Source organism: Heptranchias perlo, chromosome 21, assembly GCF_035084215.1.
Source record: "Heptranchias perlo isolate sHepPer1 chromosome 21, sHepPer1.hap1, whole genome shotgun sequence".
NCBI lineage: Eukaryota > Metazoa > Chordata > Chondrichthyes > Hexanchiformes > Hexanchidae > Heptranchias > Heptranchias perlo.
Genome location: NC_090345.1, coordinates 13,082,915 through 13,107,089, shown reverse-complemented (window position 1 = coordinate 13,107,089; position 24,175 = coordinate 13,082,915). Strand labels below are relative to the sequence as shown.

Sequence of the window (24,175 nt, the reverse complement as noted above, 5' to 3'; positions counted from 1 at the left end):
ACTATTCAAAGAGCAGGGAGTTCTGGTCAACATACCTCCTCAACCAACACCACAAAAAACAGATCACCCAGCTGCAGCATTTCCCACATAACAGTGAATGTATTTCAAAAAGAAATTTGCTTGTCAAGTGTTTTGGGACATCCTGAGAATGCAAGTTCTTTCTTTATCACCTGTTCCACTTCTCTCCCTTTATCTCCTCTTCTACACCTCTGTCTCATCTTCTGGTTTTCTCTCTCTCTCTCTGATCTTGTGATTCTGCTGGATTGTTCCTGCTCATCTATTTTTCTTTCTCTGTGTTCTTCTATTTCCTTTTTAATTTGGGTCATGAATGGCAGTTGTCAGTGGATGGAGGGATTCAGCCAACACCCAAAGTCAACGGGATATAGCAGGTTGTTGTGAGGGAGAGATCCAGCGAAGACTACAGTTGTGGATGTGGAGGTTCACGCAGCCAGGACTAGAGATATTGTAAAGCATAGCACCACCTTGCTCCTGGTTGGCTGAAGTATAATAGTAAGTATGCTTTTACAGCTTAAAACCAACACGCAGGTATTGCACAAATAGTTGACAGTCAAATCATAGCACAAGCAGGAAGTCTTCAAACTTTAAATATATTAGCAACTCCTCCCCCATCATTCATGCCTCCCATCTTATAAGGGCAGCAGTGTTACACCATGTAATAAGAGAATTGTAAGCAGATGTGGGATAGGATTTCAGCGATAAAAATAATTAACCGGTTTACTAGCGCTGCTGCAAATAAATGAGGCCGTTGGAGACTAAACTGAAACAGGTTTGTTTTTGTCAGTTTACCATTTGTAATAAACAAGATACTGACAAAGGAGTGGTCAAAAGATCGTCGCAGTTATGGAGCTGATCTTGAACATGGTATCCAGTGTGGTGGAGCAGTGTAATGCGCAAGCAAATATTGTTTTCTGCATTAATCGTAGCTAGTGACTCACTTAATACCAGCAGGAGTGAAGCAAATTTAAGGCCCCTTCCTCACTTCCACTTTTTTTTTAAAAAAACAAAATTATCTTTTCAACTGAATCATCAGTGAATCACTACAATATTGTGACAATTATACATCATATGCCATGGAGCATTCATTTTAATAAAACTAATCTAAAAAGACCTTCACACCTGATCTTTAATCCAATTTTCACTTTGTCCAAGAAAATCAAATAAACTTCTGAGTACTAAAATTTAAACTGTTATGGTTTGGGCTTTTTAAATGTTTTCTTCTCAAAAGTTATACTGGATTCCCCACATGATCAGGTAATGTGCATACTAGATTATTTAGTTCATCGTGAACAGTTAATGTACCTAGCAGTAACTGTGTCCAGTAAGGTGGAAGAATATCAAACATTAAGCTCATTTCATACAGGCTAATAACTAAATTACAAATGCTAACAGCAAAATAATTTAGAAACAATTCAAAAGGGTTAAACAGAGTGCAGTCTCAAGATGGGTTCTTCAGGTAGAACTTTTAGAAATGAATGGTAATCACCCCATACGCCATAACTACTGAACATTGCCAGATTCTTGTATTTTATATTCTTAATCTCTTTGAAGACATGGCTGTCAACCAATAATGATCAAACAAATAATAGCGCAGATTCTCATAATATTAAATCACAATATTGTAAAGACCCCTGCAGTGTTAATAAGGTAAACATACTATCTGGAATCTTTTGTTTTTTGCACCCTTTATCACCTGGTCACTTTCACAAATACAGCCTGCCTTTTTTGACATGAAACTACACTGAAGACGTGTTTTTATTTGACATCAATCCGTTAACATCTCTTAGAAGCAAAATTCCAGTTACACAAAGTTGCTAGCTGTGACAAAACGTCTCACAGCTCAAAACAATCTATTCCCTTCAAGAAGAGTTATGCGAATTCTGGATAGATGGGCCTCTTAGAAGTATAGACTGTAATCTGAAAGTCCAGAACACAGCACTTCATCCAATTAACCCGTAAGTGGCTATAGCCGGTAATTTTTTTTCCTCTCAGACACCATGGGCCCGATTTTACCAGGGGTGCGGGTTCTCGGCAGGTAGGCCAGCGGGCGCGGTGAAATTAGTGGGTTGCCCGCGCGATCGGAGCAGGCAACACACTAATTGGATCCACTTACCTGCTCCTCCGGGTTCCCCGATGCTGATCTGCACGTCGGGCGGGCTGCGCATGCGCAGTAAGATCTGTCAGCTGGAGGCGCTCTATTTAAAGGGGCAGTCCTCCACTGACAGATGCTGCCACAAACAGCAAAAATTACAGCATGGAGCAGCCCAGGGGGAAGGCTGCTCCCAGTTTAATGATGCCTCACCCAGGTATCAATACATGGGGTGAGGAGGAGGGGGAGGACAGAGATCTTCCCCCCGGCGGCCGGGAGGAAGCGGCCTGCCTCTGCCACCAAGAAGGCCTGGCTCGAGGTGGCAGAGGGGGTCACCTGCGCCACCAACATATCGCCCACCTGCACACAGTGCAGGAGGTGCTCCAATGACCTCAGTAGGTCAGCCACAGTGAGAACACGTAGTCTTTCCCCTACACTCCATCTGCCACAACACTGCCCCCACCCCACATCTCCTTCGCCACTGCCAACACTACTCTGTCACATCACCCCTCATACCCACTCAAACCCCATCCTCATCTTACCTGCACCTACTCACCTCGCGAGTACTCACCCCGCCACTACCACGCAACCCAATCCTCATACAATCTCATGGCTCTATCCCATACTCACCCTCTCGTGCATCTCTCTCACGGCCAGCCTCACTCAACCTGCCACCACCTGTGCTGCAGCCACAGGGCATGCATCACATATGTGCAGTAGGCAGCGTAAGGCAAACGCCTCGTGAGCATGAAGGGGATGCACAAGGGTGTTTGAGGGTTTGTCATGGTTGTTACTTATATTGAATTAAAGAACAACTCACATCACACATTATATTGGCTCCACTACTGCCATGTCTTCGCGAATCCTGTCCGGTTTGTGCAATAATGCCCACTCCTGGGTATCCCTATGAGGACCCACCACTGATGCCACCCAGTGGCACTGATGTCACTGCAGAGTGGGTGTAGGTGTATTTGCAGGGCTCTTCTGCGCAGACGACTGAGAGACATCGGGGATGTCCCCGGTTGCAGCCTGGAAGGCTGTGGAGCAGAAGTTCGGGAGGGCAGTGGTGACTTTGACAGTGACAGGTAGGAAGATGGTGCACGGGCCAGCCAGGAGCAGCTCGGCATGAAAGAGGCTGCAGATGTCCATGGCTACATGTCGACTGACTCTGAGCCTCCGTGTGCACTGCTGCTCAGAGAGGTCCAGGAGGCTGAGCCTCGGTCTGTGGAACCTGTGGCGAGGGTAGTGCCCTCTGCGATGCATCTCTCTCTGCGGTAGCCCTCCCTCCTGCTGTACAGGTGGATGTGTCACAGCACTCTGTTGTGGAGCTCCACGTGTCAGAGGTGGACGGCGTGGATGGCGAGGCTGGTGATGCTGTTCGCCCTCCGAGGAGGTCATGACTGCAGCTACGGCGGCCCCCATCCGCAAGATGTACATCTGAGGGAGTCCGCAAGGTAGGTACATGTCTACGGACCCCGGGGTAAGTGTGCAGGTTGGTGACTTCGACCGTCAGGAGGAGGGTGGTGGAGGCCAAACTTTGTCCCAAGTGACAGAGCGGCCTCCTGCAATGGCTGAGGGTCTCCCCCACCTGTCAAATGGACCTTTGCAGCTGCCACAGGCTGACGGCTGTAACACGTCCATTTCAACTGGGACTGTTTCCCCCAGTGTGTGAAACAGTCCCATGTTTATCCAAAATCACACACAATCCCTTAATCAGGTCAGTTAATGACCTGAACAAGCAAAGTAAATACACTCAAGTGGCATCCCGCTGGCTTTAATTGCATGCGGGATTCCCACCAGCAGGGGCTGCGCACGCACCCCCGCACGTCAGCGCGGAACCCGGAAGTGGGCGGGATCGAGGCGCAATCCGGTCCCGCACCTGGATTTCGGGATTTTCAGGGCCCCCCGCCGAGAACGCACCCGCGAGCGGGTGCTAAAATCGGGCCCCATGACTGACCACAGGAAGCTGTTTCAAACACATAATCGTACAAATTTTAAAATTCCGGTTCTATGTTGGATTTTCCAGTGCCATAGCCACTAGAAGTTGCACAAATTAATGTTGGAATGAGTGATGTGCTGTAACACAAAATTTTTTCAAATTATATTTACTTTATCTTCCTGTAACAAGCAGATGATAGCAATATTCAAACATATACAAATTAACTGAAAATATCCTGCACAAAAACAGATCCCATATTTAGAGTTAATTTACACATACCTTCCAGAGTTATGCAATCCATATTAAATGCTCTGGCCAGCTGGGTGGATACCTCCATACTGCGACATATCAGTGTTTTTCCAAACACGTGTTTAAAAGCTTTATCAAATCTTTGTACGTATCTCAGTTTACTTATCATAGGAATAGCATCCTGGAAAGTGAAAATTACACCTTAGCAACATTTTTCAATAATCAGCATTGAAGAATAAAAGATAGGAAATACTGCTGATAGCTGATTTACCAAATATAAAGACCACATAAGTAATCAAATGAATATTTTGGAGCACAAGCACTGTATAAATAGACAGTCACGATGAAATGTTTTTGATCAATTACTATTTAAGAGTACATAACTATTTCTAATGCTGAGAAAGAACTAACTATATAGTTTAGGAATGTTTCACCATAGGGAATTAATTTTAAATTGAATACTACAATGACAGTAAGATTATAGAATATCTGCTTACAGGTACTGCAAAGCTTGAGGGGACAGAAGAGAGGAGGGGACAGGAGAAGAGCAGACAGGAGAAGAGTTTACGCACATTGGTTTCAGGATAAGCTGTATCTCGCACATCCAGTTTGTTGAGTGGAAGGAAAGTGACTTCGCCAGGAAAGTTTTGTTTATTAAATTCCATCAAAATCTTTGTACTAACTTCATCAGACTCCACAATGTGATAAAACAGTCTAAAAATATAAAAACAAATCATTAGTTAGCCCCCATACTATGCAGTGTTCCAAGATATTTTCTAGCAGTACTCTAGCAAAGCTAAAGAAAGGTCGATAGAAAGGAGAGAGGGGAGGGGGCGAGGGGATGAAAGCAGCAATTAAAGAGATAGGAAAATAGTACAGTATTTTTGGAACTTTAGCACCGGTCAGATGAATCAGTTTTTTTTTTAAAAAGCCAGTACTAAACATTCCTACCTTCCTAAAACTGTTCTTACACGGTGTCTTTTATCAAGTGTTGTTTTACCACCATGAGACTCAGAACACAGTCATGGTGGATACAACACAGGCAGTGAATTTTACTGCATCACAACCACTGAAACAGCACTGTCATTGTAGATACAGCAATGTTTATAAGCATCGCCTTATACTGCATTATAGCTTTTTAATATATTCCAACCAACATTTCATTCTTCAATAAAAAAAAACTTAATTTAATCCTTATTTCACAAAAGCTGCTTACCTGTTTCCAGCAGTGACTTCCACACTGGTGTAAAAAGCTGGATCGCATTCAAAGTTGTTCATTACAATCCCGTGATATCCATTTATGACATGCTGGTTGATGCCCTTGCGACCGAAGTGCTCCAAGACTTTGTTAATGCTGTCGATACCATTCAAAATGGCCTGCAGGGGAAAAAAAAAGACTGCCTTTTGTAAATCAAATAGCAGCAGAGTAGGTATTAGAAAATATAAGTGCAGTACTAGTTTAATATTTAACCCATGTAAGTGAACTTTTGAAAATTATCCTGGAGGATGTGCCACAAGGTAGTAGGGGATTCCAACTCTAACATCCACATACAGAGTTCCCACATTCAGCCATGCAATCGAGGGCAGGCACCAAATAGGGTTGGCATTATTTCCCTTACTAACGTACAGAAAAACAAAATCAAAGGGAGAGAGTCACCCTACGTTATTCCTGCATTCCTTTCTGAAATAGTGACGACCTGAAAACAGGTTGTCTGCCTGACCTGCTAAACGGACAACATGTAGCCTGGACGAGGGTGGAGTGGGGGACGGAAAAGAGGTTCGGAAATATAATGCAAACATTTCTTCCCAATGAGACATTTTCATTCTTATACTTATGATATATATGAAGCAAACAAACTAAGCCTTTGAATAATCTGACCCACAAAATAGGTAAATGGTGTAGACTCCGAACCCGATAACTACAAAAATCACAGTGCTTCTGTAATACATTGCAGACATATCACAATGTTTGTGGTCCAGACACTGATGTCTTAGGTTATCACTCATACCTGGTGAGGCAAATGGACATACAATAAAAACAAGAACATAGTACAGTGCAAGTGCCATTCAGAGCAGGTTTTCCACAAACAAGCTAAAAGGGAAACTTTATCCAAAAAAAAAATTACAAACTATAATCCTCAATTCTGCTCCTCCGGCAACATGCTGCCTTTGTTTTTGTTCCTGCACAATTTGTTTTACTGCAGATTAGTAACAAGACTTGCCTTTCCTGTTGCACCTCGTAGAAGCTGCTGTTTCTTTTCCAACTCTTCTCGCTTTGCTGCCAATGCTTGCTGCTCAGCATTCTCTTCCCGCCATAGGTAACTAAAGAATAAGAAGTATAGGTTAAAAAAAATGCTTAGCTACAGCACCAAGAAGTTTCATTTGCTATGATACAAATCTTGCAAAGAAGTTCATTCCTAGTCTGTGTTTGACACACCTCTCAACCTGTGCAAAGTAGTACAGTAGCTGGACTAGTTAGGTCTGGATTAATCCAGAGAAGGCAAATTAAAATCTCACTATGGCAGATTGAGAATTTGAATTCAGTTTAAAAAAAGGAAATAAAAAGCTAGTATCAGTAAAAAAAAGTGACCTTGAAGCTAACAGGTAAAACCCAACTAATGTCCTTTAGGGCAAGAAACCTGCCATCTCTACCTGGTCTGGCCTATATGGAACTCCAGTCCACTCCCTCTTAACTACCCTCCGAAGTGGCCCATAAAGCCACTGATTCCCAGGGCAACTAGGGATGAACAATAAATGCCAGCCATGCCAGCGACACCACATCCAGAGAATGAATAAAACACCAAGGTTCCTAAAATGTGGAGCACGATTACCATCTGGTTTCTGAGCTTGTGTAAGCTAAATCATATTATTGTGACAAGTTTTATTATATTGAGAAGTTCCACATTAACAAACATGACAAATTCTCTAAACAGGAAGAAAACTGGCAATAGACATCTGAAATTAATTTTCTCAATTGGTTCAAAAAGAGCCTTCAATGCAGCTATTGGGCAAATTTACAATTTTGAATTATCATTTTAATCTGGATAACATTGAATTGTTCTTTTTAAATCATTGAGGCTGCGCCAAAGGAAAACATATGGTTTTCTGTAGAATATTGAATATTTTCAATGAATTAATGAGGTAGTCGAGCACTGTTCTCCTATGACAGCAGCACATTCCTGTTTACTATCCTGTGACAGCAGCACATATGCTGCATGGAAATGCACTCAAGCGTGGTCCTGATGGTCCCTATGCATGAACAGCCTGGCAACATTCACTGTTCCGTGAGTTAAGAATACCCCTTTGGACCTGGTACCAGGGGATAACCCTTGGAACTGTACCTCAACATGAGTAAGTGTCCTCAAAGATGGTAGGAAACTGGAGCAGAAATTTTAAGTTTAAAAAAAACCCCATCAGTTCCAGTTCTAATTATAGGCAAAACGATGAGCAGCCACCAAAGTTCAATCTCATTAAATAGGATTTGCCGCATTTAGGCATGGGTTCAGGTTGCTGTATGAAAGCGGTGAACATATATGTTGTAATTAACCATCCACTACGAGCCCCTGCTGCTCGCAAAATGCTATATTCTATAATCGATGTGCTTTAAAAAGTCTTGCCAATACTGTGCTTCATGACAGCAATCGCAATTCGTTTGTTTAGTTGTGTTTGTAGGAATACACACACACACACACACACACACACACACACACACAAACATGAGGAAATTTCAATATGAATTAATAGGTCTGTGATAATGTACAATGTTAAAATAAATATAAAAAAATTTTAAAAACACTATTTTAGGGATCTGTGAATGCAAATAGTATGATACTTTGGTATCCCAAATAATATTTGCCAGTTTAAGAACATTACAATGTATTGTAACTATCTATGAACCTACTTCCTCTCACTTTGCAGCTCATCCTTCCTGTTTTTCACTTCATAGTATTTCTTATCAAGTTCCTCCACTCGTGCTTTCACTTCAGCCAGATCTTGATCAAGTTTCTAATGAACAATGAAAAAATAAGTCCTGTGTATCATGGGAAATTACAAAACAATGTTTTTGACCCCATTACTCCCCAACTACAATGACGACGTGCGCAGGGCTGCTTAACCATCCTCGTCTAACGTGTGGTGGAATTTTCCTGCTATTTGCATCACATTTATACTCATATTTCCTCATTGGTGCACCTCCTGCTGGCTGGAGGGGGGTCAGACTCTAATTGACTGGTGGATATTCAGATGCCTGACGCGGTGGCTGGGGTTGGGGGCGTGGGGGGGGAACGAGAGAGAGAGAGAGAGAGAGGGGGACAACTGTGTCAATTCCAGACATTAAACTGGAGTCAAATCAATGCTGGGATTTTTGTACTGTACCTACTTAGCTATAAGCATAAGTGCTGAGCAAAATTCTCAATGGAATGGTGGGGGAATACAATGATACTGAATAGAAGCTAATGCTTAATAAGGAAGGAAATTGCAGGCTGAAATCCTGATTGGAGCATGGAGGGACCAAGAATCTCTCGGGGGCATCTCTCCAGAGTACCTTTCAGCAGGAAAGCATTACAGTTGGGCTGCATATAGTGACGCCAATATTCCCAGCCAGAATGGAGTGATTGGGTAACTCCCCCGTCAATCACGCCTGGAGATCGCACTAAGTGGCTGGGAGTGACTGGGATTGATTTTACGCGCAAAATTTGTGTGTAACTATCCTCCACTCACTACATTTTGCTGGAGAAATCATCCTGCTTTTATCGGGAGAAGTTACTGCAGTTTTGGTCATGAGTTCTGTTTACTGCAGACTCTTTTTAAATAGACTCTGTAAATAGACTTTGTTTGCTTTGCTGTTTGCTGAGTAAATAGACTGTTTGCTGTAAATCCTGTCGTAAGTCCCACCCCGCCCCCAATTCATTGGCTGATGCAGTGCAATTCATTGGCTGACACAGTGGTTTCAATGACACTCCCAGTACAATTCCTGGCAGGCAGTAACAAGGTAATGGTAGCAGTTTGGTAGTCGACTTTAAGGGTAATTTTCCAACTTCCCACTCCTGGCAGGGATCCTTGCCTGCAGGGTGTGCGTATCAGAATTCTAGGCGCCCACTGTGCATGGTTTTCTAACCATTTGAATTAAGTGTCAGAAAACTGTTTGTAGCTTGTGCCAGAAGAAGATATGCATTCCCAGAAGTACAGCTCCCCACTGGCTTTGTGAAGTCAGAAAGTAACCTACACGTCTGCACTCTTTATCATGGATGTCATACTAGGCAACAAAGGGAATAAAAATACACAAAAAGGGAGAAAAACTTATCCAAAAATAAAACAGAATAAAATAAAAAGCATGGAATCCAGTCATTTATGTGAAAATCATCGAAGACTGAATCATTAGCTTCACAAAAGATAGTCTCATATCTTAACCACTGTTTTTTTTTAGAATGAGGACGCTTGATATTGCGCTTGTAGGAAGAATGTAACTGATCAGGCAGAAATGATAAACAATATCACAATAATCTTATTCTGCATTTCTGTTCAAGAGATTCTATACAGCACCAGAAAGTAGTACTGCAGGACACGCACAAAGAAAACACCATCTCTGACCATCAATTTGTGATCACCGCATTTTATCCCCCATTAGGTGAGACATTAACACTTAAGAGCAACATCATTTTGTGACTAGGCAAAACCAAGTTTACATAATTGACAGAACATAGTTCTAAATTTCAGAGGTCTTCAGTGCTCGAACAGTTTAAATTTTACTAACAGTTTACATGTCCAAACATTTCATTCATTGCCTTCCTAAGAGTGATGCAACTTCCAACTATGATAACCCAATACACAAATGAACTCAGTGGCTTTATAACAAGGAAACAGAGTTGCATTTATATAGCACCTTTCATGACTTCAGGACGTGCCAAAGCGCTTTGCAGCCAATGAAGCTCTTTTGAAGTGTAGTCACTGTTGTAATGTAAAAGCGCCGCAGGTAATTTGAGTACAGGAAGGTCCCACAAACAGCAATTAAATAAATGACCAGATCATCTGTTTTAGTGATTTTGGTTGGGGGATAAATGTTGGCCAGGACACTGGGAAACTCCCTAGCTCTTCGTCTGGGATGTGGGTGTCGCCGGCAAGGCGAGCATTTATTGCCCATCCCGAATTGCCCTCGAGAAGGTGGTGATGAGCCGCCTTCTTGAACCGTTGCAGTCAGTGTGGTGAAGGTTCTCCCACAGTGATGTTAGGTTGGGAGTTTCAGGATTTTGACCCAGCAACGATGAAGGAAGGAAGATATATTTCCAAGTCGGGATGTGTGTGACTTAGAGGGGAACGTGCAGGTGGTGTTGTTCCCACATGCCTGCTGCCCTTGGCCTTCTAGGTGGTAGAGGTCGCAGGTTTGGGCGGTGCTGTCAAAGAAGCCTTGGCGAGTTGCTGCAATGCATCCTGTGGATGGTGCACACTGCAGCCGCTGTGCGCTGGTGGTGAAGGGAGTGAATGTTTAGGGTGGTGGATGGGGTGCCAATCAAGTGGGCTGCTTTGTCCGGGATGGTGTCGAGCTTCTCGAGTGTTGTTGGAGCTGCACTCATCCAGGCAAGTGGACAGCATTCCATCACACTCCTGACTTGTGCCTTGTAGATGGTGGAAAGGCTTTGGGGAGTCAGGAGGCGAGTCACTCGCCACAGAATACCCAGCCTCTGATCTGCTCTTGTAGCCACAGTATTTATGTAGCTGGTCCAGTTAAGTTTCTGGTCAATGGTGACCCCCAGGATGTTGATGGTGGGGGATTTGGCGACGATAATGCCGTTGAATGTCAGACTCTCTCGTGTTGGAGATGGTCATTGCCTGGTACTTGTCTGGCGCGAATGTTAATTGCCACTTATCAGCCCAAGCCTGGATGTTATCCAGGTCTTGCTGCATGCGGGCATGGACTGCTTCATTATCTGAGGGGTTGCGAACGGAACTGAACACTGTGCAATCGTCAGCGAACATCCCCATTTCTGACCTTATGATGGAGGGAAGGTCATTGAAGCAGCTGGAGATGATTGGGCCTAGGACACTGCCCTGAGGAACTCCTGCAGCAATGTCCTGGGGCTGAGATGACTGGCCTCCAACAACCACTACCATCTTCCTTTGTGCTAGGTATGACTCCAGCCACTGGAGAGTTTTCCCCGATTCCCACTGATTTCAATTTTACTAGGGTGCCTTGATGCCACACTCGGTCAAATGCTGCCTCGATGTCAAGGGCAGTCACTCTCACCTCACCTCTGGAATTCAGCTCTTTTGTCCATGTTTGGACCAAGGCTGTAATGAGGTCTGGAGCCGAGTGGTCCTGGCGGAACCCAAACTGAGCATCGGTGAGCAGATTATTGGTGAGTAAGTGCCACTTGATAGCACTGTCGACAACACCTTCCATCACTTTGCTGATGATTGAGAGTAGAATGATGGGACGGTAATTGGATTTGTCCTGCTTTTTGTGGACAGGACATACCCGGGCAATTTTCCACATTGTCGGGTAGATGCCAGTGTTGTAGCTGTACTGGAACAGCTTGGCTAGAGGCGCGGCTAGTTCTGGAGCATATTTGTTTGTCTTTTAATTTCTCTAATGATTCAGAGCATTTTTGTGACCTGTTCAAGCTCTTCCTTTTGCTTACTGATGCAAATCCCTTTTCAGGTAGTTTCCTTCATTTAGAATTCATGTCAAAATTTTTAGAAGAGAAAAATTAATTTGGACAAGAATTCCTTTTAAACAAAATTCTCAACAAGTGATGAGTAACTCACTACACCATGTAACACACAAAAGGTTGACAAACATCTCAAATAATCCATCATGCTACTAATTACTTACACTGTACTGCTCTAAGTTTTTCTCTTTATTGGCTTCTGTATCCTCCAGGTCTTTGGTAATAGCAGCAATTTGTCGTTTTTTATCATTGATAGCTTGATCGAGTGATTTTAGCTCTTTCTTGATCCATTTATCTCTCTCCTCCTTTGACGTAAATTGACTGCCTCGACCCTGCTTAGCGTACAAGTCTGTCCTTTCCTGGGTGGCCTGTGCCAACCTAAGCAGAACAAAAGCGATTGAATGTAAATCAAAAGACTACCAGGATTACCACCATTTCTTTCTCAGTATGTCACCATCAGGCCTTTACACAGATGAGACAGAGCTAATGACTGTGTTTTTGAAGCTACTATTCCCTAAACATACCTTCTTCAATAAGCTGCCTTTAAAAGAGACCAACTCCCAGTAGTAAAGTCGTTCTTCATATACATTTCAATGGAATTGTTGGCATTCTTGGTTCAGTCAATTTATACCGTGCAGACTACTTCAAACGGAAGTACAGCGAAACCTGTAAATTATGGACACCTAAGGGACTGATATCAGCTGTCCTTTTTTTGCAGGTGTCCTTATTTTCAAGATGGTCATCATATGTACTGACAGCTGCTGCAGGGGGGATTCAAACCCCCATACCAGCGGGACAGCAGCTGCAGGGGGGATTCAAACCCCCATACCAGCGGGACAGCAGCTGCAGGGGGGATTCAAACCCCGATACCAGCGGGACAGCAGCTGCAGGGGGGATTCAAACCCCGATACCAGCGGGACAGCAGCTGCAGGGGGGATTCAAACCCCAATACAGGCAGGAACAAAAAGGAATCCAGTGACAATCCATCAGTCATTACGATCTTCAGATTCAGATACATTAGGCTCATTACATTTTAATGTGTGATGGCAGGCTGTGTCCCGTGTTTTAAGATGTAAAAGGATTTGGTGCATGGAAGGCTGTCTGTAGTTCATAATTTGCAAGTGTCTGTAGTTTCAGAGTGTCTCTTGTATCTGTTATAATGCAAGTTATTTGAGACAGTCAATAAGTGTCCGTTTTTTGGGAGTGTCCGGTTATACAGGTTTCACTGTCGTTCTGTTATCCGTCAGCTCTGTACATTCTGGAGTCTTCCATCTTTACATTATGGGGTGGATTTCAGAGCAATGGCAGCAGCACCAAACCAAATGCTCATGTTCGCTCTATCAGCGCAAAATCCCTTCAAATTGCTGAGGCAGAAATTATACTGAGGCCACAGTGGCCAAGTCACAGATTGCCCTGGCTGAACAAGTAATGGTTAACTCTGCATTTCAACTTCAGCACATGAAAGACAGTCACACCAGGTCAGTCTTTAATGTAAAAAAAAATCCCAAGATGTTTCATAGAGGCGTAACCACAGACAAAATTGGATGCCGAGAGAAAGGAGATATTAGGAGGGGTGATCAAAAACTTGGTCAAAGAGATGGGTTTTAAATAATGCCTTAAAAGAAGGAAGTAGCTAAGGGGTTTATGTCAGATCATATAATGCCGGCTAAACTACCAACTGAATTTATAACAAGGAAGAACTTCCCAAAAACATATAACAGAACAATAAGTTTAAACTTACTTATTATTTATTTCCTTAATTTGAAAACAAAGTCCCCTTTTCAGAATCTTTAAAACAGAGTCCTTTGATGATGGTTTATGTTGGTGTATTTATCTGCACCAACGGAGCTGTCTAACTGTTGTGATATGGAAATAGCTGAATTGAGTTAACTAACCATTATAGGGCTGCTGTCCAGTTATACCCCTCACATCCTTTGAAGTGAAGTGAAGGCCAGCTTCTTTGAAGAAACTGAAGGTTTTTCTTTCCTTTCAACATGCTGGTAATTGTAATTATTTATTAGCAAAGTAGGTACCATGTGTAGATTGCAGCCCCATAGGTGTCTGCAGAGATGTTTAAGCCTCAAATTAAGTCCTTTGGTATTTCTATCTGGCAGGATACCCACATAATAGTTGTGGCAATCACATAATCAGTTCAGTTTCTTCAGTGGGAAACTTGCCCATATTATTATTTCACAAAAGTGGACACACTAGCCAGACAATTGTGACCTGATCAGCTTTTGTTTATAGGCAATGAGAAACAGACGAGTGCTGACCTAATCTTGAACTAGCAGTTCTTCTACAGACAGTATTGTGTTTGTCTTGAAGCTGAGTGTTAAGACAAAAGAAATCCTTTAGAAGCAACAGAGTTCTATTTTAAACTCACAGTACAACTTCATATGAGCAAGATACAATTTAGAACACATCAGAGACAATGTGAACACATAAAAGGGGGCAGAAGGAAAAATGAGCCAAAGCGAGAAATAAAGAATATTCAAATAGGAAAAAAAATAGCAAAATGGAACTACAGCAAGAAGGAAAACAAAAAATAGAAAGTTTAAGATAAAACAAATTAAAAGAAAGCGTTTGAGAGGGCTGCAGTTGGATTCCCCAGCTGTGTTCCTTGTTATTATGACTCCTGGCTTGAGTACAGATGGGCACAGCATTGTAAATTCCAGGGACTTTGATTTTGGTCATCCACCCTAGAAGCTTCTGGGCTGTATCCCTGATTGGCCAGTTGAGAGGTCATAAGAACATAAGAAATAGCAGCCATCCAGCCCCTCAAGCCTGCTCCCCCATTCAACAAGATCATGGCTAATCTTCTACCTCAACACCATTTTCCTGCACCATCCCCGTAACCCTTGATGCCTTTAATATCTAGAAATCTATCGATCTCTGTTTTGAATATACAGAATGACTGAGCCTCCACAGCCTTTTGGGGTAGAGAATTCCAAAGATTCACCACCCTCTGAGTGAAGAAATTTCTCCTCATCTCAGTCCCAAATGGCCTACCCTTTATTCTGAGACTGTGACCCCTGGTTCTAGATTCCCCAGCCAGGGGAAACATCCTCTTTGCATTTACCCCGCCGAGCCCTGTAAGAATTTTGTATGTTTCAATGAAATCACCTCTCATTCTTCTAAACTCTAGAGAATACAGGCCTAGTCTACTCAATCTCTCCTCATACAACAATCCCACCATCCCAGGAGTCAGTCTGGTGAACCTTCATTGCACTCCCTCTATGGCAAGTATATCCCTTCTTAGGTAAGGAGACCAAAATTGTACACAATAATTGTACACTCCAGGTGCGGTCTCATCAAGGCCCTATATAATTGCAGTAAGACACCTTTACTCCTGTACTCAAATCCTCAAGATTAGTACAATGAATAGTTTTCCAGTATATGGTGCTTATGAAGAATATTAAAACAAATTAATCTCTAATGAATTATTTGCATACCACTGGAACCAAGAATTACTATAATTTATATTTATTGTATAAACAAATAGTCTTCAAAAACAATTAAAAACCATTTAGTAATAGAAGCATATGTTAGAAGCACCCAAATCAGCCAAGGTTCCCATTCTGATTGCTATGCAGTGACCCCTGCTGGAAAGTACACATTGACATTGGGCAAGAACAGTATCAGGTTCAGCTGTGATGTCTCCCACAGTCAAATAAACTGTCTGCACCCACTGTCTTGACTTACACTTCAAAAATGGCAACATGCTGAGGTTCCAGAGGACTGCCAGCACCCATAGAACTATACTTCAGCATGATTTAACACCTTAAGAAATCAGTGAGGAAAAAAAATAAGGCACATAAAAATGTATTTATTGAAACATCCCCTTGTACAATAGCAAGTTATTTAATTTTATCTTGGTTATCTCAAACCAATTTCTACTGACCTTGCTATCCCATTTTCTTCTTTTTCTTTGACAGCACTGAATTTTGGTTCTGTTTCTGCAAGTTCTTTCTGCTTCTCATCTATCTTTTCTAACAGCTTTTGTCTTTCCTTCAAAAGACGTTTCTACAGAAAGAAAAAATGAATAGGAAAACATAAGTATAAATACAGTTTCTACTTCCGTATCTCTTCTATATCAAATTGAAGGCATTTCTAGGGGCAAGTACCGTCTCAGGTAAGCTGCTCCACAATATGGGAAAAATGATATTTACAGTTAGATATACCAGATAGAATCAGCTGGGAAATCTGCAAATCCAGCTAACAGCATGGTTTCCTAGGGTCAGGCAGCTCTGGTGTAGCGTTCAGGGTAGTCTGTTTCCCATGGATGTGCTGCAGGATGCACTGGGACACTCCTAGTTGAAGATATCACTAGTGTGGCCTACCAGGGAGAGAGACCTGACTTAAGAGTCTCCATGCAGGCAAGACAAATAGATACTTCCACAAAAACCTCAAACAAAATTCGAATGAGATTATTATTTTACTCTACAACAATAGGGTAGTACATCGGACAACAAATCTCCAAGACTTTCCTTCCCTTTAATGTGTTGGTTTGCATTTTTAATGCCCTCCACAGTTTGAACAGACCTGAAACGCTGCTCTTCAATAAACAGGTAGATCACAGTAAACCTTACCGGAAGGCGTCTTTTTTTTTTAAAATGCATTTTGTGCCAGTAAATTTCATGTCTTTTTTTTTTAAAAATGAAAATGGATTATTTAAATTTTCCATATATCAATATTTTAAATCCATAATTAAGTCACGACTGAGTCAGCTGGTATGAGCATATTGCAACAGTGGACACGCTTTATCTGGCTGCTCAAATCCTCAGATGACTGCTGGTCTTATGATAAGGGGATAGATAAATAAGCATTTTTGGTCTTAGCTGGGTGATTGACACATGCATTGACGGAATTATGAAGTCCAATTCTAAACAAACCACAGCTTGTTCAGCATGATGTCACTACATAATTGAACAAGACTCTGAAATAACGTGCGTCAATGAAACAATTTTTGACGGCAATTTGATGCGTCAGAACATTCAATTGAATCTCTTCAGCTACTGATATATTTAATTACTATAATACTTGCATTTATACAGCACCTCATCATATCAAAGTGCTTCACACATTGAATTACCTTTAAAGTGTAATGCTTTATGTAGACAAACTGTTCGGTACAATAACTTACATAAAATGGGTAGATACAAACATAATTAGATTATTCTGCTGAAAACATGTATAAATATATTCTACACATTTGCATCAGGAGCGGCCAAGAAAACCAGCTTAAAAATGAAACATATTGCAGATAAATAAATGCATTTAAAGTACAAGAATATAATGGCAATTAATAAGTGAATAAGCTGCTGCATATCATAAAAGGGCATGGAAACTCATCAAATAAGCAAACCTCTGGGAGTTGTCCCCTTTTGATAATGTATTAGGCGGCAACAGACAAAAGAGATTCCCTGGGTAAATGTGTAGACATGGCAATAAAAGAACAAGGGGGAACCTATAATGATGACTGGGCTAAAATTGTGAAGGAAACAAACCATACAAAATAAATTTACAATAATTTTCACTGTAGCAAACACCCATATTATTTCAATGCCAGTAAATGAGAGGAACAATCCATCTTTCATGGAGAAACATAGCTCTGCAATCAAATGGTAATGTAAGAAAATGGAGCTTTAAAATATTCATAAAGTGCAAAAAAAGGGTAGAGCTCCCCCAATGGGTAAATACACCACCTGGTGCAAAACAGCCAAACATAACAAAAATTTCTTGATTCTCAGCCTGTGATAAAAAGTTAGCTTATCTTAGCTATGGCAGCAATTGGGGCATTACAATTGACCTCAATGACACTGGGCCAGAGAGGGGTAAGATCAGTGATGGTTTTCCTTCTTACTTTCAAGTGACCCCTGCTAGAAAATAGGCATGAGTAAAAACAGGATCTGGTTAGCTGGGCTGCCCTCCACAGATGATTAGCCTGTCAAGGCTGCCAGATGAGAAACAGCCACTTGAGCGATGTAATGGATGGCTGTTGGTACCTATGGACCTTATCCCAGCACTAGAGTCAACATCTTCATGGCAGCAGATGAAGAAAATGAGTGGTTAGGGAAAAGGGAGACAACTTTAACAAAAAATGAGGGTAAGACAAAAATTTTCAGAGTTATCTAACACTGGATTAGTAACATACCTTGAAAGTAGCTAATGATTCTATTTAAAAAGTGTGGACAGGGTCAGTGAGCTAAAGGGCAGGCAGAATTGGCAGTTTTGTGCTGTATGTTACCTGAAAATGGCATGAACTGTCACCAATTTATAGATTATTACTGCTAAAATGTGCACTGCAGACAGACCTGGAAAGACAGGGAGCTTGCCAAGCTTTGCTGGCATCAACACCAGGATTAAGTTAGATGGGGCTTTGCATTCAATCGTTGAGAAAAGCTTTTCCCTCAAATAGAAGGGAATCAAAAAGCTTGAGGTATTTCCAGGTCATAGCTATTAAGCTGTTCTTACATAGGTATTGTTTAAATGTAAAAGTTTTGAGTCTACTACACGTCAGTGTATCAAAAGTACATTTTCTTTAAAAAATAGGCAGGCAGCCAGCCATCTTATACTGGTTTGTTCCAAGCTACAGCCATGAATTTACAAACACCTGCCGATCTACAAACTTCCCTAACAGCAATTAACCTCAAGTTGTTATTATCAGATTGAGAAAGCGGTTTAAAAAAAAAGCATACAGGATCCTGGGCTTTATAGAGGCATAAAGTTCAAAAGCAAGGAAGTCATGATGAAACTTTGTAAAACACTGGTTCAGCCACAATTGGAGTATTGTGTCCAGTTCTGGGCACCACACTTTAGGAAGGATGTGAAGGCCTTAGAGAGGGTGCAGAAGAGATTTACAAGAATGGTTCCAAGGATGAAGGACTTCAGTTACGTGGATAGACTATAGAAGCTGGGGTTGTTCTCCTTAGAGCAAAGAAGGTTGAGAGGAGATTTGATAGAGATATTCAAAATCATGAAGGATCTAGACAGAGTATAGGGGGAAACTGTTCCCAATGGCGGAAGAGTCAAGAACCAGGACATAGATTTAAGGTGATCAGCAAAAGAATCAAAGGTGACATGAAGAAATTTTTTTTTAAAAAAGCACAGCGAATGGTTATGATCTGGAATGCACTGTCTAAGGGGGTGGTGAAGGCAGATTCAACTGTGGCTTTAAAAAGGGAATTGGATAAGTATTTGAAGGGACAGGCCACCTTCAACACAGATGCACCTTAGCAGTAGAGTAAAACATTGAGCATTGCATGGTATAATGCTTCTGTTCTTATAAAAGAATGTACCATTTGGTTTGTCTTGGGGAACACCACAGGAGGTCTGCTAGTATATACAGACACAAAAGAGGAAGATTTATTTTCACATACAAGGGTAGATATTCCAATCCGTGAAGTTCCAGTGGATAGGATTTTCTTTCCCTTTATGTGTTTTAATTTTTAAATACACTTCTCGTGGATTAGAAAATACTTTGATCAGTATAAAAAAGCAGTAGAGAGACTGTTCCTTCATTGTTGGATTTTCACCAATTGGAGAACAATTTTGTTCTGGCACCGGCCTTTTTATACCAATCAGGAAACATTTTTCAATCAAACAGCCCCATACTTTAAAATCCAACAGTGTAGCAGCCAAAATAGTGGAACAGAAGAGCAGGGGTTTTGCAGGCTGGATAGACTTGAAGGGCAGATCCAAATCACTAGCCATAGTTTGGAAACTCCTGTTCTAGCAGCTGTTTGACTGCCCCGCACGACAGGACCTTTTTCTCACTGCTGTCCCCCCAACTCATTCAAAATATCTAGCCTGACAATTCCCATTTCCTTACCCTTTGCTCACTGTTCCCAACCATTTCATCTTGTAGATCCTTTGCTTTTAACTCGAGCTTGGTCCTCTGTTTAATCTGCTCTTGTCGTTCAGAACTTAGCTGCTCTTTCTCTTCCTTCATAGATGAGATTTTTGCTTTCAGTTCACGCGCCAGCCGCTCAATATCCTTGTTTTTGAAGAAAAGTGAATATATTTTTGAATTAGTTTCAAATACAAATGGTAAGACAAGCAATGCCACATTCTTAACAACGCGATCAGTTTGATGGCACACCCAATTACATCTACAAAAAGTGATGAAATAGAGAGAACTTACAAAACTTTCTAACCCACGTAAATCTGACAATAAGCTAATTTAGCAGAGTAACAATTCAATCTTTTTGTACTATGGTTTACTGTAAAAGTGTATTTTTAATCAAATCAAACTTGTAGTCTTAACTAGGACCACAGGCTGCCGTCTGATGGGCCTCTGTTTCTTGAGATACCCTACACATTAACTAAATGTAAACAAATACACAAAGCAGAGAAAATAATATTTCTGTAATTAATGAGCAGCAAGGATCTTTTTTGAAATTCAGGCTACTTTGGGAAATGCTTTGGAATGATGGTAAATTACAGCTTCATATACTGTATCTAAACTTTCATACATAACATTCCAATAAAAAGTCTTATCTGTACAGAGCATCAATTTCAACCCAGATGCATTTGCTAACAATTAATCATAGTGCACACATACCCAGCAATTCATTTATGATGAGAAAAACATTACCTCCATTTTATCTCTAGCTTCTTGCTGTGCATCACGTAGTTGCCTTGACTTCTCACCACTGGTCTCCCGTTTTGCAGAAAGCTGGCAACAGAAATTATATTCCAATCAATCAAAAGCAAGATATGAACTTTAGAAGAATGATTTATCAATGGAACCAAATGGTGGAATTGCACCTTATCGGCCAAATTCTTAGCACTTATGTCAAGAAATTCAATGTTCATAATAAATTTTAAAATTTCAGCCCAGATACAGATCTCTTCCTCATATCACAATAGTGACATTAGAAATTGATAAAGAATCTAAAAGCCCTCTATACTCAACTGAGTTGACCCTGGTCAAGAATATATGCCAGGGAAGTTGAAACGTCATTAGGCACCTGGAAAAAATAAAGTACGGGAAATGCATAACTGGAAACCCCACGAGATTCTCAAAAGAGACTGTTTTTTCTAACAAAAGAATTTTGTAGTGTAACTTACATTCCTCAGTGCACATGCAAATGTGAAGTGCAAAAATTTTTTTCCAGGGACAATTTAACCTAACTTGAAAGTACAGCCATACGAAATACCCCTTCTCTCTCACCTCATCAAGTTTGGCACGAGTCTCATTCAGTTCCTGATTGTAGATAGTATACTCGAGTGCCCTTCTCATCTTATCCCATTTCTGATACTGCGCCAATTCTTCCTTCTCATCTTCCAGCGTATGCAAACGCTCCTCAATGTATTTCAACAATTCATTTATCTTTTCTCTCTTCCCCTCTGCAAAATATACAGAAAATGGTGTTAGATAAACATTATGTTTATAAAGCAATGCTAAGTATTAGATCTAAAATTCATGCTCAAGGTGAAGATATCAGTACTAGGAAATGGAACACTTTTCCATTTTGGGCTCCCTGTGTCGGCATCAACCACTCCCATATCATGTGTATATGCAGCCAGATGCAGAATAAAGCTCGTTCTGCTCTGCTGCAACAATATCCTTTAATCCCAACTCAGGAGAGCACATATCAGACAGAGACTGTCCATTTTAATATTATTTTGTGCCAAAATCTAAAACAGTTTTATACTGTGAACCCAAGGTCAGTGAGAACTAGACAGACAGTCAAAACACATTTCACACAGGACCCCTACAGCCAGAGTGACAGAGCAATGGCTTGCATTGCGTAAATCTGAGCTGGATTGAAACTCAAGTCCCACAGATTAAAGTATAATCTATTGCATCATCCAGTTCCCCCTCTTTTTAAACCAAGCAACAACTTTATTTTTAAAAATATAGCATTTTCCCTTTATGATCTGGCAACTATCCAATCTGGACCTTGTTTTATTTCACTAGATATCACACCTGGTAAGTACGGAACTTACTGAAGAAGTTTTGGGTCATTCAGAAAACACTTGGGCAGATCCTTGGTCAATTCTGATGTCAATAATATCTTGCAATGATATTTGGCTGGCAAGTACTGCTGAGACGTTCAAAGCAGATATGTTACCCGAATAATTCCCGAACGCGTACTAGTTTTCCTTTTCAATACCCATCCTGCCATTTACAGAGAACATTGAGAAGGAGAATGAAGAACCTTCCACAAGGCAGGCATTTACAGAAACAGTGAAGAACTCTGGCAAGCAGGCAACCAAATCCCAGAGAGCCTAATCTACATTTTATTTGGAACCTCGTTCATAAAACAAGGCAAGCGGCAGAAACTCCGTTTTCTTACCAGTTTCCTTCATAAGATTGATGCTCTCCTCTTTACGTTCATCATACACTCTGGTACCAGCAACTTCTCGCAAAAGTTTCAGTCGCTGAGAGTCTGGCGCTGTTGCCATTTGATTAATCTAATCCAAACACAATGCAGAAGTCTAATGAGCTATATTAATTCCAAAGATAGCCCAGAAACAAAAATACAGGCTTGTTTGCACCATCAATGCAAATTGTATAAAATCAAAAGTCCTTGAATAAATATTTATTGAAGTCATGTTGCTCAATAAAAAAGTCTAAAGAAATCTCAAGAGTCCATTTTGAAATGAATATTTGAAAAGCATTTATAAACGGATTACTTTGACTCAAAGAATTTCAGGACCTTACATAACTGGGTCCTATTCTGCACCAAGAGGATTAATGCAGAACGCAGTACGCCAATTTATTCCACTCAGTAAACTGCACCTCCTAGCTGAAACCGCACAGCATCAACAAACAGATCTGCCAGGTAAAGGAGAAAAGTTCAACCACAAGGCAGCAGCAATAACTGGGATGATGTAAAGATTGGCGGGGGGGGGGGGGGGAGTGCAAGAAAGATGCAAAATGAGCAATTGACATGGAGGTGATGTTACAACATAATTCACCATTCCCATTTTGCAAATGATTAAAAGCTTTGCAAGTGTTTTTTTAATGATAATATCCCTTTAAATGTGATCAAACCAAATGTATGACAGGCATATATTCTCTAAGTTAAAAGAAATAAACTATAAATGGGCACTTCTTCATTATTTTATGCTTTTAAGTTTTTTAATTAGGATTTGCAAATACACACATTGTACTTCCCTTAGGAAAATACAGCGACTGCATGCATGGTAATTAAGCAATGCAGTTTTTAGCTCTAAAAGGGAGTGATTCATATTGAAATAATCATAGTGAACAAAGCAAAGTAAATATGATTCAAATAGTGAATGTCAGCACAAGCAGCACCACACAAAAGCAAATGGAATAAATAATTGATGTACAATGGACTGAAGCAGATACAGTTTGATACACAAAATTCATTTCTTCCCCCACCCCCTACAAGTTATCCCATTAGTAATGGGAAAAAATGTTTTGCATGGTACTTCCCTCAAAATAATTAAAACTACACCTGCTGGTGGATATTCAGGGGCATGATTGGGCAGAGTGGAGTGGTGAAGCAACTAAGAGTCTCATTCCGCTAATGATCAGTTAAGAGTGGAGTTTCACAATGTGAGACCCACAGGCCACATCTAGCCTGAAAGGCTATCTAAAATAGATAATTGCAAGATAAAGTAAAGAACCTTATTTTAAAAAAAGTTTCTAGTCATGACCAACGTCTACATTTTAACCATCAGATCTATCAATTTTCATCATCATTTCCAAATGGCTATTTTCTACTTTTGTTATTCACCGATTACATTGGGGGGGGAAAAGAAAGCTTTTGAACAATTTCAATTTTCTCCCCACATTCCACCAAAAAAACCCCACATTTTCCTGCATGCACAAATCAAGGAAGTTCAGTGAATCAGCGAAGTTCTACACACAAAGATCTGTGCGCATCCATGGATGTTGCGGGGAGAAACACATGGGTCTACACTGGTGCTGCCTGGCATTTGGTGGCAGACAGGTAAGGGGATTGACATTCACCAACCTTTCTTTTGAATTAATGAACTCTGTACTGCAAGACAATGTTTCTTATTACCATGAGCTGTTACTGCTTAATATATTATTAGCAGTATTATACAGTGTTATACTCACTGTGCATTACCTTTTGATGGTACAAAGAATCAAGTCAATTGTAACATGTAACAACTACTTTCTTTTAATATTTAATGTCAGTAACCCTTCCAAAACAAATTATTTTAGTCCTCAAAGGCTGAATAACAGTGCCCCCAAAATGCTGGAAAATG

At 41.0% G+C, this 24,175-nt stretch overlaps 1 protein-coding gene across 1 annotated transcript in view; it reads right to left on the bottom strand.

Annotated features, from left to right (window-relative positions):
* smc3 (structural maintenance of chromosomes 3) overlaps nt 1-24,175 on the bottom strand; it is an 80,617-nt gene that overhangs the window by 33,349 nt on the left and 23,093 nt on the right. Inside the window, exons 8-18 of the mRNA XM_068002110.1 lie at nt 22,264-22,381; nt 21,135-21,310; nt 20,556-20,636; nt 19,791-19,955; nt 15,861-15,982; nt 12,124-12,337; nt 8,197-8,300; nt 6,518-6,617; nt 5,512-5,672; nt 4,868-5,009; nt 4,326-4,476 (exon numbers count right to left, since the gene is read on the bottom strand). Coding sequence (XP_067858211.1) covers nt 4,326-4,476; nt 4,868-5,009; nt 5,512-5,672; nt 6,518-6,617; nt 8,197-8,300; nt 12,124-12,337; nt 15,861-15,982; nt 19,791-19,955; nt 20,556-20,636; nt 21,135-21,310; nt 22,264-22,381 — 1,534 coding nt within the window. The remainder of the gene's footprint in view (nt 1-4,325; nt 4,477-4,867; nt 5,010-5,511; nt 5,673-6,517; nt 6,618-8,196; nt 8,301-12,123; nt 12,338-15,860; nt 15,983-19,790; nt 19,956-20,555; nt 20,637-21,134; nt 21,311-22,263; nt 22,382-24,175) is intronic.